At 50.1% G+C, this 17,836-nt stretch overlaps 1 protein-coding gene across 3 annotated transcripts in view; it reads left to right on the forward strand.

The window, feature by feature from the left end:
• LOC119973089 (lutropin-choriogonadotropic hormone receptor-like) overlaps positions 1–17,836 on the forward strand; it is a 230,980-nt gene that overhangs the window by 101,173 nt on the left and 111,971 nt on the right. For 2 of the 3 annotated variants that reach the window (XM_038810603.1, XM_038810610.1), the window contains exon 2: positions 7,570–7,641. The exons of the other annotated variant lie outside the window; for it this stretch is intronic. In XM_038810603.1, coding sequence (XP_038666531.1) covers positions 7,570–7,641 — 72 coding nt within the window. The remainder of the gene's footprint in view (positions 1–7,569; positions 7,642–17,836) is intronic. 3 annotated transcript variants of the gene reach the window in all.

The following is a 17,836-nucleotide window of genomic DNA, read 5'->3' on the forward strand; positions in this document are numbered from 1 at the left end:
ACAATTTCAAAACGCAGGGTTGCTTTTGAAGAACGATGGGATACCGCAAGCTGGCATGAGCCACTGGCAGCAATGGTATTGCCATTGTAGTCGAGGAGCTGGCAGGCCGGTGGAAGAATGCTTGGCTTGACGCGGATGGTGTCAAGGTCAGACTTTGAAATGAGGTTCGCTGAAGCGCCGGTATCCAGCCTGAAGCGTATGCAAGCCTTGTTGACCGTAAGGGTGGCACACCACTCGTCGTCCGGATCAATGCTCACCACTGGGAGTTGTTTCACCTTCTTGGCTGAAAGCATGCTTGGCGATGATGCCCACCTGGAATGGGGATGTGACACCATCGGTGTCGGGATCTGGAATCATGTCGGAGTCAGAGTCTGCAACGGGTTGCTGTGCTGACCGGACATTCCTGCGCTGCGGCTGGGATCGCTGTGTGTTGGGCAGTTGAGCAGATCTGCACAGGGCTGTGTAGTGGCCAAGCTTGCCACACTGGAGACAGCGTCGAGATTTCGCAGGACATTGCTGCTTTAAATGGGCAGAGCCACAGTTGTTGCACGTCATGGCGCCAATGGCAGGACGCTCCGTGTTCCACCAGACTCAGGCACTGGAGCTTTTTTATGGCCTGCACCCGCTCCGCATCATGGGGGCCTTGCTGCGCCGTCTCTGCAGCCTTGATATGGGAGTACCGGTTGTTTTTTTGTTTAAAATAATTTTTATTGAAATTTTTGAAAAATGTATAACAACAGAACAAAAATAATAACAATAATAAACACCCCCCCCGGACCCGTAACAACGCATATCACAAACCACCACCCCCCCCCCAACCCAATAAACAACAAAATAAATTAAAATAAATTAAATTAACATAAACAATACCCCCCTGAGACCCTCCATCCCCGGGTTGCTGCTGCTGCTGACCTAGTTCCCTATCATTGAGCCAGAAAGTCGAGGAAAGTCTGCCACCACCTAAAGAACCCTTGTACCGACCCCCTCAGGGCGAATTTGACCTTCTCCAGCTTAATGAATCCCGCCATGTCATTGATCCAGGTCTCCACGCTTGGGGGTCTCGCATCTTTCCATTGCAACAACATCCTCCGCCGGGCTACTAGGGACGCAAAGGCCAAAACACCGGCTTCTTTCGCCTCCTGCACTCCCGACTCCACCCCAACTTCAAATATCGCGAGTCCCCAGCCTGGCTTGACACTGCACCCTACCACCCTCGACACCGTCCTCGCCACCCCCTGCCAGAATTCCCCCAGTGCCGGGCATGCCCAAAACATATGGGCATGGTTCGCTGGGCTCCCCGAACACCTAATGCACCTGTCCTCACTCCCAGAAAACCTGCTCATCCTCGTCCCGGACATATGAGCCCTGTGCAGTACCTTGAACTGGATGAGGCTAAGCCTCGCACATGAAGAGGAGGAGTTCACCCTCTCCAGGCGTCCGCCCATGTCCCCTCCTCAATCTTCTCCCCCAGCTCCACTTCCCACTTAGCCTTCAGCTCCTCTACCAACGCCTCCTCCACCTCCTGCATCACCTGGTAGATGTCAGACACCTTCCCATCCCCGACCGACACCCCCGAAAGCACCCTATCCCTTACCCCCCGCGGGGGCAGTGAAGGGAACCCCTCCACCTGCCGCCTAGCAAACGCCTTGACCTGAAGGTACCTGAACATATTCCCTGGGGGAGCTCAAACTTCTCCTCCAGTTCACCCAGGCTCGCAAACCTCCCATCAATGAACAGGTCTCCCAACTTCCTTATGCCCGCCCTGTGCCACCCCAGGAACCCGCCATCAATGTTCCCATGGGACAAACTGGTGGTTCCCCCGCAGCGGGGCCTCCACCGAGCCCCTCACTTCCCCCCTGTGTCGCCTGCACTGCCCCCAAATCTTGAGGGTAGCCGCCACCACCGGGCTTGTAGTGTACCTCGTTGAAGGGAGCGGCAACGGCGCTGTTACCAGTGCTTTCAGGCTCGTACCTCCACAGGACGCCATCTTCATCCGTTTCCATGCTGCCCCCTTCCCATCCATTACCCACTTACGTACCATCGAGACGTTAGCTGCCCAATAGTACCCTGAGAGGTTGGGCAGCGCCAGCCCCCCTCTATCCCTGCCCCGCTCCAAAAAGACCCTCCTCACCCTCGGAGTCCCGTGCGTCCAAACAAATCCCATAATGCTGCTGTTCACCCTCCTAAAAAAGGCCCTCGGAATAAGGATGGGGAGACACTGGAACAAAAACAAAAACCTCGGGAGCACCGTCATTTTAACGGACTGTACTCTACCCGCCAACGACAGCGGCAGCATGTCCCACCTTTTAAACTCCTCCTCCATCTGCTCCACCAACCTAGTAAAATGAAGCTTATGCAATGTCCCCCAACTCCTAGCCACCTGAACCCCCAGGTACCTAAAACTCCTCACTGCCCTTTTTAGCGGGAGCCTACCAATCCCCTCCTCCTGATCTCCCGGGTGTACAACAAACAGCTTGCTCTTGCCCAGGTTCAACTTGTAGCCCGAGAAACTCCCAAACTCAGCAAGAATCTCCATTACCTCCGGCATTCCCTCCACTGGGTCTGCTACATACAGCAGCAAGTCATCTGCATAAAGTGACACTCGGTGCCCCTCCCCACCTCACACCAGACCCCTCCACCTCCCCGACTCCCTGAGCGCTATGGCCAGAGGCTCAATTGCCAACACAAAAAGCAAGGGGGTCAGGGGGCACCCCTGCCTCGTCCCATGGTAGAGCCTGAAGTACTCGGACCTCCTCCCATTTGTCGCTACACTCGCCATCGGGGCCTCGTACAGCAACCTCACCCATTTAATAAATCCCTCCCCAAACCCGAACCTCTCTAACACCTCCCACAAGTACCCGCACTCAACCCTATCAAAGGCCTTCTCCGCATCTAATGCCACCACAATCTCCGCCTCTCCTTCTGCCGCCGGCATCATTATCACATTTAGCAGCCTTCGCACGTTAGTGTTCGGCTGCCTCCCCTTCACAAAACCCGTCTGATCTTCATGTATCACCCCCGGCACACAGTCCTCTATTCTAGTGGCCAAGATCTTCGCCAGCAACTTGGCGTCCACATTCAACAGTGAAATTGGCCTGTATGATCCACACTGCAAGGGGTCCTTATCTCGCTTCAGGATCAGGGAAATTAGCGCCCGTGACATCGTCGGGGGCAAATCTCCCCCCTACCATGCCTCGTTAAAGGTCCGAATCAGCAGGGGGCCCAACCGGTCTGCATATTTTTTATAAAATTCAACCGGGAACCCATCCGGTCCCGGCGCCTTACCCCACTGCATGTGGCCAATCCCTCTAACCAGCTCGTCGAACTCGATCGGCGCCCCCAGTCCCTCCACCTGCTCCTCCTGCACCCTTGGAAATTGCAGCCTGTTCAAAAAGCTCTCCATTTCCCCCCCCCTCCCCCCTCCCCCCCTCCCCCTCCCCCTTCCCTCCCCCCTCCCCCCTCCCCTCCCCCCTCCCCCTCCCCTCCCCCCTCCCCCCTCCCCCTCCCCCTCCCCCTCCCCCCTCCACCCTCCCCCCTCCCCTCCCCCCCCTCCTCCTTCACTCCACCAATCTCGCTAGCCGTGTCCCGCTTGCAGAGCTGATGTGCCAGCATCCTGCTCGCCTTCTCTCCATACTCATAGACCGCTCCCTGCGCCTTCCTCCACTGTGTCTCCGCCTTTCTGGTGGTCAATAAATCAAACTTGGCCAGCAGGCTACGCCGCTCCCCCAGCAATCCCTCCTCCGGGGTCTCCGCATACCTCCTATCTACACTCAGCAGCTCCCCCACCAGTCTCTCCCTCTCCCCCCTCTCCCTATGAGCTCGGATCGAAATCAGCTCCCCCGTAATCACTGCCTTCAGAGCCTCCCACACCATCCCCACATGGACCTCCCCAGTATCATTGGCCTCGAGGTACCTCTCAATACATCCCCGGACCCTCCGGCACACCTCCTCATCAGCCAACAACCCCACATCCAGACGCCAAAGCGGGCGCTGGTCCTGCATCTCCCCCACCTCCAGATCCACCCAATGCGGAGCATGGTCCGAAATCGCTATAGCCGAATATTTGCCATCCTCCACCCTCGGGACCAGCCCCCTACTCTGGACAAAAGAAACAATACGGGAATAAACCCTGTGCACGTGGGTGAAAAAAAGAGTACTCCCGAGCTCCCGGCCTCCCAAACCTCCAGGGATCCACCCCTCCCATCTGGTCCATAAACACCCTCAACACCTTGGCCACTGCCAGCCTCCTGCCTGTCCTAGAACTAGAACGACCCAGTGGGGGACCCAGCACCATATTGAAGTCCCCCCCCCCCCCCCCCCCCCCCCCCCCGCCCCATGATCAGGCCCCCCGCCTCCAGGTCAGAAATGCGGCCTAACATACGCCTCATGAAACCAGCATCATCCCAATTTGGGGCATATACATTTACCAACACCACCCTCTCCCCCTGCAGCTTACCGCTCACCATCACATATCTGCCGCCACTATCAGCCACCACCTCAGACGCCTCAAACGCCACCCTCTTCCCCATCAGGATCGCCACCCCCCCGGTTCTTTGCGTCGAGCCCTGAATGGAAAACTTGCCCCACCTACCCCTTCCTCAGACGAACCTGGCCCGCCACCTTCAGGTGAGTCTCCTGAAGCATGACCATGTCCGCCTTCTGCCCCTTCAGATGCGAAAACACCCGGGCCCGCTTAACAGGCCCATTCAACCCCCTCACGTTCCACGTGATCAGCCGGATCAGGGGGCACCCTGCTCCTCCCCCGCCGACTAGCCATAGCCCATCGACTGCTCGCCCCTGGCCAGCACCCCCCACTCGGCCCGTTTCCCATGGCGATAGAACCTCGCCCCGACGTCCCTGACCCGCACCAGCTCCTCCCTGGCCAATCCAGCAGCAACCCGGTATCCTCCCCCCCCCCCCCCCCCCCCCCCCCCCCAGGCCAAGAGCCCTCCTAGCCGCGACGCTCCCTCCATAGTACTCCCGTGAGCCAGCTGACTTCTGCTGACCCCGGCAGCTCCCGCCCTAACTCCGACCCCTCCCGATATGGGGTCACCCCCCCCCGCAGCAGCTCCTTGGCACCGCTCCAGCGCGGGAAAACGGAACTGATATCCACGCCCCTTGCCTCCAGCACCACCCCCCTAGTCCCGCAGCGCGGTAAACCAGAGGAAAGCCCGCGCTTTCCCACTGCCCAACCCCACCCACTCAACGCAGCTCCCAAATAGCAGTCCCAACCCATCCACCAACCCCGTACAAACAAAAAAAAAACAACCACAGACCCCAACACCCCCCTTAAAACACCAAACCATAACCAACACCATCCGAAAGCAGAAAAAAAACAGAATAGCCAGCAACAGCATAAACAGTGATACAAAAAACCCCCACAGTCCCCAATCCCTAGTTCGAGTCCAGTTTTTCAGCCTGCACAAAGGCCCACGCCTCCTCCGGGGACACAAAGTAGTAATGCCGGTCCTTGTAGGTGACCCACAAGCGCGCAGGCGGCAACATGCCTAATTTCACCTGCCTGCTGTGGAGCACCGCCTTCGTCTGGTTGAACCCGGCCCTCCGCTTGGCCACCTCCGCACTCCAGTCCTGGTAGACGCGCACTACCGAATTCTCCCACTTGTTGCTCCTCACCTTCTTGGCCCATCGCAGCACACACTCCCGGTCACTGAACCGATGGAACCGCACCAGCACCGCCCGCGGGGGTTCATTCGCCTTAGGCCTCCTGGCCAGTACTCTGTGGGCCCCCTCCAGTTCCAGGGGCAGATGGAAAGATCCTACCCCCACCAGCGAGTTCAGCATCATGGCCACATAAGCCGGCAGGTCCGACCCCTCCAGCCCCTCCGCGAGGCCCAGGATCTGCAAGTTCTTCCTCCTTGACCGAAACTCCATCTCCTCAAAACGATCTTGCCACTTTTTGTGGAGCGCCTCGTGCATCTCCACCTTCCCCGCGAGGGCCGAGACCTCATCCTCGCGCTCAGAGGCCTGCTGCTGCAACTCAAGGATCGCTGCACCCTGGGTTGTCTGGGTCTCCAGCAGCTTACTTGTCGTAACCTTCAGAGAGTCCAGCAACTCCACTCTCAGCTCCGTAAAGTAGCGCAGAAGGGCCGCCTGCTCCTCCGCCCATTGCCTCCACTCCTCGGGGGCTCCACCGGCCGCCATTTTGTCCACCTTCCCCCGCTTTTCCAGGGGAGCTGCTGCCGTTTCTTTCCTCGCCCCACTCTGGGTCCGCACCATAAATCCTGGGGGATATTGCTCCAGACCCCTTTATCCACCGGGAATCGTCGAATCAGCGCCGTTTGGGGCCCTTAAAAGAGCCCTTAAGTCATACGAAAGCGGGAGCTGCCGAACGTGTGGCTTAGCTCCGCATTGCTGCCACCGGAAGTCGGAGTACCGGTTGTTAGTGTGCTCGTGTAGGACGCAGGTCTCATTGGCGATGGTAAGGGTGAGCTGCTTAACTTTAAGGAGCTGCTGGCGAAGGAGATTGGAGTGGACCCCGAAAACGATCTGGTCGCATATCATGGAGTCGGAAGGGGAGCTCTAGTTGCAGAACTGCGCGAGGATACGGAGATGGGTTAAGAAGGACTGAAAATATTCATCCTTTCCCTGAAGCCTCTGCTGGAACACATAGGGTTCAAAGTTCTCGTTGACTTCGATGTCACAGTGCCTGTTGAACTTCAGCAGGACTGTTTTAAACTTTGTCTTGTCCTCGCCTTCAGCAAAGGTGAGGGAGTTAAAGATGTGGATAGCGTGGTCCCCGTGTAGAGAGGAAGAGAGCGATCTTCCTGGCATCCGATGCGGCTTCGAGGTCGGTGGCTTCAAGGTACAGCTGGAACTTTTGCTTGAAAATCTTCCAGTTTGCACCGAGGTTGCCAGGGATGCGGAGCTGCGGGGGAGGGCGGACGCTGTCCATGTTACCATGTTACCGGATGGCTGATCGCTGGTCAAAGGCAGACTATCTCAAGGTAGGTCCGTCAAACTCGAACGTGACTCACTGGTACAAAGCTGGGTCTGCGAGGACCTGCGTTTACTGCAGCAGTGAGAGAAAGAGGCTTCCAACATTTAAAGAAATGCAACTCGATTTTATTGAACTCTTAACTATCATACATACTTTAACTGTGGGTTGGCACTATGCTGACTTGACTGGAGACCTGAGGCTAACCTGACCAGACTATCGTACTACCACATGGTGTATGTTCTAGTTGTTGCCCACGGGCTCTGACTGTCTCAGAGGCTGGATCCCAAGAGAGCGGGAAAACTGGTGCCCTCTGGCTTTATATTGGTCATGTCCTGTCTGGTGATTGGCTGCTGTGTTCGTGTTCACTGGTCATCCTGTGTATCAATCACTGCCTGTCTGTGCATCATCATATACCTGTGTGTATATTATGACAACGGATTTCTGCCAAATACTCATCCAGTGGCTATGCAAATGGGTTGACTGAGAAATCCCTTGTGTGATTAGCTCTCCTGGTCACTTATAGGCACAAATGTATTTGTTACAATTGTGGATTTTTCATTAAATCCAAGTGCCAATTGTGTTCCTAACACCTTCTTTTCTTCCAAATTCAGGACATTCAAATACACCAGTCTCAATATCATTCCAAGTGGAGCATTCTCTGGACTCAGCAACTTAACAAGCATGTATGTATTCAACTGATGTGTGTCATGTGTTGAGCATTCAGCTCTGGCTCTGCTTGCATCATTTAAAACAAATTGGAACAACAGGAAATATGGTGGAAAACACCATAGAAACAATAATCTTTGATATAATTAACAGTCATTTGGACAAGTATGGATTAAGTCACGATATTCAGCAAGGATTTGTTAAAGGCTAATTGTGGATAGCTGACTTGATCGAACATGTTGATGCGATAACAGAGAGGGTAGATGAGGGTAGTTTGATTGATGTGGTGCACATGAACTTCCAAAAGGCATTTGATAGGTTTCTCAGCAAAGTTAAAGCCCGATGGAATAAAAGGGATAGTGGCAGCAGGTATAAAATGTTGGCTGTGTGACAAGAAACAGAGTGGTGGTGAATGGCAATTTGCCGGACTGGATTAGAGTCTATAGAGGGGTACCCACAGGTTGGGATTAGAACCATTGCTTTTCTTAATCAATATTAATGACCTAATATTGTGAACCGTGAGGAGAATAGTGAGATGGTCAATGGGACATGAATAGACTGGTGGAATGGGGTGTATACATGAATGTAATTTAAGGCATAGTGTGAAGTGATACCTTTTAGTAGGACAAATAAAGAAAGGTAATATAAAATAAGGAATACAATCTAAAAGGGGACCTGTATATGCTGAATTCATCAGAGTGGCAAGGCAGCTTGGGAATCGGTTTCCAAAGTAAACGGCATCCTGAGTTTTATGGATATATGATGTGGAGATGCTGGCCTTGGACTGGGGTGAGCACAGTAAGAAGTCTTGCAACACCAGATTAAAGTCTAACAGGTTTGTTTCAAATCACTAGCTTTCGAAGCGCAGCTCCTTCCTCAGGTTAATGAAGAGGTGAGTTCCACAAACACACATATAGACAAATTCAATAATGTAAAATGATACTTTGAACGTGAGCCTTTGCAAGTAATTAAGTCTTTAAATGGTCCAGACGGTGCAAATGGAGAAAGGGATAATCACAGGTCAAAGAGGTGTGAATTATCTCAAGCCAGGACAGTTAGTAGGATTTTGAAAGCCCAGGCAAGATGGTGGGGGGGCGACATGAATCCAAGGTCCCCATTGAGGATGTACTCATGCGTGCAGAACTTGGCTATCAGTTTCAATAAGCATAGAGTACAAAAGCAAGGAAGCCATGTTAAACCTTTGTAAAATAATTGTTTGACCTAAATAGAGTTGAATTCTAGGTACTATAGGGTGGGAAGGATGTCAATGCATCAGAGAGGGTGCAGCAAAGATTCACAAAAATTGTTCCAGGGATGAGGGGTTTCAATTATGTGGATAGATTGGAGAAGCTCCTTAGAAAGGAGAAGGTTGGGATGGGATTTGATCGAGATGCTCAAAATCTTGAAGGGCACTTCACAGAATAGATGGAGAGCAACCGTTCCCAGTGGTGGCACAGTGGTTAGCAATGCTGCCTCATAGCACCAGGGACCCAGATTCAATTCTGGCCTTGGGTGACTGTTGACTGCGAGGAGTTTGCAAGTTCTCCCCGTGGGTTTCCTCCGGGTGCTCCGGTTTCCCCCCACAGTCCGTAGATGTGCAGATTAGGTGAATTGGCCATGATAAATTGCCCCTTTGTCTCCAAGGATGTGCAGGTTAGGTTACGGGGTGATGGGGATAGGGCGGAGTGGCTGGGTGATTGGTTCTAGGTAGAGTGTTCTTTCAGAGGGTTGGTGCAAGATGGACTTAATGGCCGCCTTCTGCACTGTTGAAATTCTATGATGGGCAAGGTAAAGGACATTGATTTAAGATGAATAGCAAAAGAGTAAAAGCTGACATGAGGAAAAGCTTTTCTTATGCAGTGAGTGGTTAGGTTCTGTAATGCACTGCCACAGTGTGTGACTGAGGCAGATTGAATCATGGCTTTCAAAAGATAATTGATATTTATCTGAATAGAAACAAAATTCAGGGCTACCAGGAAAAGATGGGGAAGTAGGGCTAGCTAACTGACATGAAAGGAAACATGGTCGCTTTCGGTGCTCTAACCATCTAAGAGGACTCTCTTTTAAGACCATTGTCAAGACAAAAACAAAGGAAGAAGGTCAGAGAGTTTTTTATGCAGAAGAATTTTTGAACATGGAAACATTATCCATAGTACTTTTTCAGAAGAGATTAGAATAATATTTGAAAAATAACCTGTGTAAAGAGCAGGGTATGTGATTAAGTGGATGGCTCTTTCAAAGATCTAGTCACAGCGCGATGGACCAAATAGTCTCCTTCAGTAATGTTTATCAATAATTTGATATATTTCAATATGCTCCCCATTAACATTGAAAATGGATCCTGGGCACAATTATACAGCTGCGACATGCTTCAGCGAGAACGCGACATGGCTGTTCGATTGCGGGAGAGGTCAAAATAGCGACAGCGCAGGGCACTGATCTGTTTGTGATCTAACAGGCCAGCTTCCGTTGGTGAAATCAGAATCCCACCATGATGTGACGAGTAACCAATAATCACCATATAATTAACAGGAATGACCCCCTATCTGATGATCTCCCGTGTTCTAACCCCTCCAGCAAGTGGTTACGCATGCACCGATTAACACATCTTTTTTAAAATGTGTAGCTGGCGGAATGGCTGCTGTGGGGATCCAAGGAGGTGAGGAGCCATCTTCATCCCGAGCAATGGGCCCGAGGTCCCTGCCTTTGCTGCTCCGGTGATCGGGGCTTGGTGATGGCGAGGGAGCCCATGTGGATAGGGCAGTCCTTATTGCGATACGGTGCTGAGCAAGGCGGTGCCAGGCACATGGTCATCAGGGGCGGGTAGGGCCAGTGCCAGAGGGCTGGTGCCAACCCACCTGTGCTGCCCTGTGGAGGTCTTTGATCCTCTTACACTACTGGGTGCCGGTTCTCCTGTTGACGCTTCCCGAGTTGACGGCCGCTGGCACCTCCTCCCAGGTGACACTGGCTACCCTGTAGCCAATCCTCCAACACCTCGGGGAAACAGGGTATTTCGCCTGCACTGAACTACATCCAACAATCTGGCCACATGGCATCCCCAAATTGTGGGTCATGGCTGCGAGGTATGTGTGGTTTGCTCTGCAGGATCGGCTTAAATGCTGCTCCCCCTTGTTGGCTGGGAGTGTGGTGATGTGCATCACTGTAAATACACAAGGGGTTAATGTAAATACATGTAGACTAGCTAGACACTAGAGGGAGCACCAGAGACATCACACGCACACACTCAACCAATACATAAGTTAGATAGGACACGACCAATGGGCATTCACGATACACACAGAGGTGAGACAACCACAGGAGGGCATTACACCAACCCATATATAAAGGACACCACACACATGATCTGCCTCTTTCCAGTGGAGACAGTCAGTGAGTAGAGACACAGGGTTGATTTGATATCACTCCTACCATGTGGATTGTAGCAGTCTGGTTAGTCAGTCTGAGTAGCTATAGTAAGATTAACAGTAGTATTGAACCCAAGTTATAGAAGCGTATGTAGTTTAATAAACGTGTTGAAGTTATCTCCACGTCTGATCCTTCCTTTGTCCAGTGCACCACAAGGAAGCCGCTTATGCTTCACCTAAAGCATAACAAGACAGGGAGCTCCATGCCACCAGACAATGAATAAGGAATCTATCTCAAGGTAAATGATTCATTTTGGGATGGATTATGGTGGAAGGCCTTTCAAAAGACCTCAAAAGCTCTGTGCCTCATAGCGCCAGGGATCCGGGTTCGTATGTGACCTTGGGTGACTGTGTGGAATTTGTATGTTCTCCCTGTGCCTACATGGATGTTGGATCTGTGTCTATTCATATACCAGTAACGCCGTACCATAGGCTAAATAACAGAGATTCAAGACTGGCTTCTTGGGTTAAGGGAAATTTGCCACCTTTATTTTTGTCAGCTTCTAGTGTCTATTGGTAAGTTTCAATTCTCACACAAGTACAGAATTTATAATGTTCCAACTAGCCATACAGCAAGCTAATCAGAATGATTGTCTTTTGCAAATACAGATTGTTGAATTCAAAATACAATGACAGCTTATAGTAATTTCTTCAAGTCAAAATGCACAGTACAAAAGGACTGCGCAGTTTAAAATAAAATAGCGATTTGCAAAGCAAGAAGATATAACAGCTTTTAGAGAATAGGTTAAATCAGGGGTGGGCAAACTACGGCCCGTGGGCCGCATGCGGCCCGCCAAAGGTCTTTATGCGGCCCACCAAGTCATTAAAAAAAAAATGTTTTAATTAAGTTAATGGGGGGGGGGGGGGGGGGGGGGGGGGGGGCTGTTGGGTTACTTACTGGTATAGGGTGGATACGTTGACATGAGTAGGGTGATCATTGCTCGGCACAACATCGAGGGCCGAAGGGCCTGTTCTGTGCTGTACTGTTCTATGTTCTGTGTTCTATATGAGGCGCCCAGAATCATAACCGGGTGAAGTAATTATTTTACTTAATATACTATGCGGCCCTTTAAAATTGTGAATTTCTGAATGTGGCCCTTGCACGGAAAAGTTTGCCCACCCCTGGGTTAAATTGATTCTAGAAAGACTTTCTCATCCCAATACCTAAACTTCTAAGAAGATTACGATCTATAAAGTCTTGTCCTCTCAACAGCAGTGATTGGTTTTGGTTAATCTATAATGCTTTTAATTTGACTAAAGTTTCTGTCTGTTAAATTAAGAAATGAAACATTTCAGTAAATTTTCACTCGATGAAAAGCTTACTCAGCAGAAATTCTTTCCATGGGGTGATTCTTTGGTTACAATGGACATGAAACTGGACCTTAGCCCATTTCTCTAACACAAAGAGTCTTTTTGTCAGTTCGGCCTTGCAAACGTTTGCAGTTTTCTTATCAGATCTTTTCACAAACTCTCAGCATTTTCTGCTATCATGGTTAATATACTTAAAATAGTATAATGTCACTAAATAATTTCTTCATTTAAACTTCATTACCTATAAGAAAAGTAGATTTCTATCAATGGATTTTCTCCAGGTGCTCCGGTTTTCTCCCACCGTCCAAAGATGTACAGGTTAGGTGGATTGCCATGTTAAATGCTCCGAATTTTCGGCGGGAGCAGGGGCCTGTCAGGAAGGTGAGTGTGGGCCTTTAAATTCACTTGCTTTTCAGCAGGAGCGGTCTCCGGATTTCCGGCGGGAGCAGGGGCCTGTCGGGAAGGTGAGTGTGGACCTTTAAATTCACTTGCTTTTCAGCGGGAGTGGCCTCCGGAATTTCAGCTGGAGCAGGGGCCTGTCGGGAAGGTGAGTGTGGGCCTTTAAATTCACTTGCTTTTCAGCGGGAGCGGCCTCTGGATTTTCAGCGGGAGCAGGGGCCTGTCGGGAAGGTGAGTGTGGGCCTTTAAATTCACTTGCTTTTCAGCGGGAGCAGGGGCCTGTCGGGAAGGTGAGTGCTTGTATATAAGTTGGGCTGTTGTTAAACCCGAGACACTACACTTGTAGTGCCCCCCACCCTTCCACCTCCTCTAACCTAAGGGGTTGAGGGAATATCAGGTAAACTCTTCCTTTCTTTTTCTTGTTTTTATCTAGAGGGGATGGCAGGGAAGGCAGTACAATGCTCCTCCTGCAGAATGTTTGAGGTGAGGGATGCCATCAGTGTCCCTGCTGATTTAATGTGTGGGAAGTGCACCCAACTTCAGCTCCTCAAAAATCGTGTTAAGGAACTGGAGCTGGATGAACTTCGGATCATTCGGGAGGCAGAGGTGGTCATAGATAGAAGCTTCAGGGAGGTATTACGCCAAAGAATAAAGATAGATGGGTGACGGTGAGAGGGGCTGGGGGAAGCAGTCAGTACAGGGATCCTCTGTGGTCATTCCCCTTAGTAACAGGTATACCGCTTTGGATACTGTTGGGGGGGGGGGGGGGACTTACCAGGGGTCAGCAATGGGGTGCAGGTCTCTGGCACAGAGTCTGTCCCTGTTGCTCAGAAGGGAAGGGGGGAGAGGAGAAGAACATAAGTCATTGGAGACTCCATAGTTAGGGGGATAGATAGGAGATTCTGTGGGAACAAGAGAGACTCGCGGTTGGTGTGTTGCCTCCCAGGTGCCAGGGTCCGCGATGTCCCGGGTTGTGTTCGGGATCCTTAAGGGGGAGGGGGAGCAGCCCCAAGTCATGGTCCACATAGGTACCAACGGCATAGGTAGGAAAATGGATAGGGATTTAAGGCAGGAATTCAGGGAGCTAGTGTGGAAACTTAGATCCAGGACAAACAGAGTTATTATCTCTGGGTTGTTACCCGTGCCACATGCTAGCGAGTCGAGGAATAGGGAGAGAGAGCAGTTGAACACGTGGCTGCAGGGATGGTGCAGGAGGGAGGGTTCAGATTCCTGGACAATTGGGGCTCATTATGGGGTAGATGGGACCTCTACAAATGGGATGGTCTACACCTGGACCAGAGAGGTACTAATATCCTGTGGGGGGATGTTTGCTAATGCTCTTCGGGAGGTTTTAAACAAGTTCAGCAGGGGATTGGGAACCTAATTCTAGCTCCAGTACACAAGAGGTTGAGAGTAGTGAGGTCATGAGTAAGGTTTCAAAGTTACAGGAAGGAAGGTGGTTTAAAGTGCGTCTATTTCAATGCCAGGAGCATCCGGAATAAGGTGGGTGAGCTTGCGGCATGGGTTGGTACCTGGGACTTCGATGTTGTGGCCATTTTGGAGACATGGATAGAGCAGGGAGAGGAATGGTTGTTGCAGGTGCCAGGGTTGAGATATTTCAGTAAGCTCAGGGAAGGAGGTAAGAGAGGGGGAGGGGTGGCATTGTTAGTCAAGGACAGTATTACGATGGCTGAGAGGACGTTTGATGAGGACTCAACTATTGAGTTAGTATGGGCTGCGTTTAGAAACAGGAAAGGAGAGGTCGCCCTGTTAGGGGTTTTCTATAGGCCTCCGAAAAGTTCCAGAGATGTAGAGGAAAGGATTGCAGAGATGATTCTGGATAGGAGCAAAAGTAACAGGGTAGTTGTTATGGGGGACTTTAACTTTCCAAATATTGACTGGAAACACTATAGTTCAAGTACTTTAGATGGGTCCATTTTTGTCCAATGTGTGCAGGAGGGTTCCCTGATACAGTATGTAGATAGGCCAACGAGAGGCGAGGCCGTATTGGATTTGGTACTGGGTAATGAAACAGGACAGGTGTTAGATTTGGAGGTCGGTGAGCACTTTGGTGATAGTGACTACAATTCAATTGCGTTTACTTTAGTGATGGAAAGGGATAGGTATATACCGCAAGGCAAGAGTCATATCTGGGGGAAAGGCAATTATGATGCGATGAGGCAAGACTTAGGATGCATCGGCTGGAGAGGAAAACTGCAGGGGATGGGCACAATAGAATGTGGAGCATGTTCAAGGAACAGCTACTGCGTGTCCTTGATAAGTATGTACCTGTCAGGCAGGGAGGAAGTGGTCGAGCGAGGGAACCATGGTTTACTAAAGCAGTTGAAACAATTGTCAAGTGGAAGATGGAGACTTATGTAATGATAAGACGTGATGGTTCAGTTAGGGCACTTGAGAGTTACAAGTTAGCTAGGAAGGATCTAAAGAGAGAGCGAAGAAGAGCCAGGAGGGGACATGAGAAGTCTTTGGTAGGTAGGATCAAGGATAACCCTAAAGCTTTCTATAGATATGTCAGGAATAAAAGAATGACTAGGGTAAGAGTAGGGCCAGTCAAGGACAGTAGTGGGAAGTTGTGTGGAGTCCGAGGAGATAGGAGAGGTGCTACATGAGTATTTTTTGTTCGTATTCACACAGGAAAAAGACAACGTTGTCAAGTAGAATACTGAGAAAGAGGCTACTAGACTAGAAGGGCTTGAGGTACATAAGGAGGAGGTGTTAGCGATTCTGGAAAGTGTTAAAATAGATAAGTCCCCTGGGCCAGATTCTCTGGGAAGCGAGGGGGGAGATTGCTGAGCCTTTGGCTTTGATCTTTAAGTCATCTTTGTCTTCAGGAATAGTGCCAGAAGGCGGGAGGATAGCAAGAAGACAACCCCGGTAACTATAGACCAGTCAGCCTTACTTCTGTTGTGGGAAAAGTCTTGGAAAGGTTTATAAGAGATAGGATGTATTATCATCTGGAAAGGAATAATTTGATTAGAGATAGTCAACATGGTTTTGTGAAGGGGAGGTCGTGCCTCACAAACCTTATTGAGTTCTTTGAAAAGGTGACCAAACAGGCGGATGAGGGTAAAGCAGTTTATGTGGTGTATATGGATTTCAGTAAAGCGTTTGATAAGGTTTCCCACGGTAGGCTATTGCAGAAAATACAGAGGCATGGGATTCAGGGTGATTTAGCAGTTTGGATCAGAAATTGGCTAGCTGGAAGAAGACAAAGGGCGGTGGTTGATGGGAAATGTTCAGACTGGTGTCCAGTTACTAGTGGTGTACCACAAGGAACTGTTTTGGGGCCGCTGCTATTTGTCATTTTTATAAATGACCTGGAGGAGGTCGTAGAAGGATGGGTGAGAAAATTTGCAGATGACACTAAAGTTGGCGGAGTTGTGGACAGTGCAGAAGGATGGTACATGTTACAGAGGGACATAGATAAGCTGCAGAGCTGGGCTGAGAGGTGGCAAATGGAGTTTAATGCAGAAAAGTGTGAGGTGATTCATTTTGGAAGGAATAACAGGAAGACAGAGTACTGGGCTAATGGTAAGATTCTTGGCAGTGTGGATGTGCAGAGAAATCTCGGTGTCCATAGATCCCTGAAAGTTGCCACCCAGGTTGAGAGGGTTGTTAAGAAGGCGTACGGTGTGTTAGCTTTTATTGGTAGAGGAATTGAGTTTCGGAGCCATGAGGTCATGTTGCAGTTGTACAAAACTCTGGTGTGGCCGCATTTGGAATATTGCGTGCAGTTCTGGTCGCCGCATTATAGGAAGGATGTGGAAGCATTGGAAAGGGTACAGAAGATACTTACCAGGATGTTGTCTGGTATGGAGGAAAGATCTTACGAGGAATGGCTGAGGGACTTGAGGCTGTTTTCGTTAGAGAGAAGGTTAAGAGGTGACTTAATTGAGACATACAAGATGATCAGAGGATTAGATAGGGTGGACATTGAGAGCCCTTTTCCTCAGATAGTGATGTCTAGCACAAGGGGACATAGCTTTAAATTGAGCGGAGATAGATATAGGACAGATGTCAGTGGTAGGTTCTTTACTCAGAGTTGTAAGGGCATGGACTTGCCAACACTAAACGCATTCAAATGGTCATTGGATAGGCATATGGACGATAAGGGAATAGTATAGATGGACTTTAAAGGGGTTTCACAGGTCGGCACAACATCGAGGGCCGAAGGGCCTGTACTGCGCTGTAATGTTCTATGTTCTAAATTACTCCTTTAGGTGGGGTTACAGGAATAGGGCAGAGGTTGGGCCTGGGTAGTGTGCTCTTTTGAAGGGTTGGTGCAGACACAATGGGCTGAATGGCCTCTTTCTGCACTTAGCGATTCTATGATTCTAACTCACTTGAGCAAATAACTCGATAATAGAACCAATCCTTGTAACATCTACCCGTGACTCCTCCGACCAAAACATTTCAACCTCGAAAACAAGGAGTTCCAGCCCATTTACCATTCCTTGAATGAGGTATTTTGACGTGCTTTCTACTGGAATGTCAGGCCTGTAAGCGGCCAGTGAGAATGAAATCCAAGTGTAACTAAGCCACAAAATACATGAAAAATTGTGGGAAATACGACATCAGCAACAACAACTTGTATTTATGTAGCACCGTTTAATGTAGTAAAACCTCCCAAACACTTCACTGCAACATTGGCCGGTATTTTCCAGGCGGGTTCCACTGCGGCAGATACAGCAAACTACTCAAATGTCCATTGTCCTTGATGAGACTGAAAGATCGTGCCGGTGAAAGAGGCCGGAAAATTCCGGACGTTCTCAAACGAATTTGACAGAGTCTTATAAGGATAATATTAGGGAGATGACCAAATACTTGTTCCTAGGGGTAGATTTTAAGGAAAGTGGTAAAGGAGATGCCCAAAAGAAGGGGGATAGAAAGACATTAGCGAGGGAATCCCAGAACTTTGAGCCACAGCAGCATGACTGCCAAAGGTGGAACAATTAAAATCAGCAATGCTGATTCAGGAAGCCAAAATTTGATGAGCACAGATATATCTTAGAACACTGTGGGGGGCTGGAATAAATTGCGGAGATAGGGATGGGTG

The sequence above is a fragment of the Scyliorhinus canicula genome, chromosome 1 (genome assembly GCF_902713615.1).
Source record: "Scyliorhinus canicula chromosome 1, sScyCan1.1, whole genome shotgun sequence".
Lineage (NCBI taxonomy): Eukaryota > Metazoa > Chordata > Chondrichthyes > Carcharhiniformes > Scyliorhinidae > Scyliorhinus > Scyliorhinus canicula.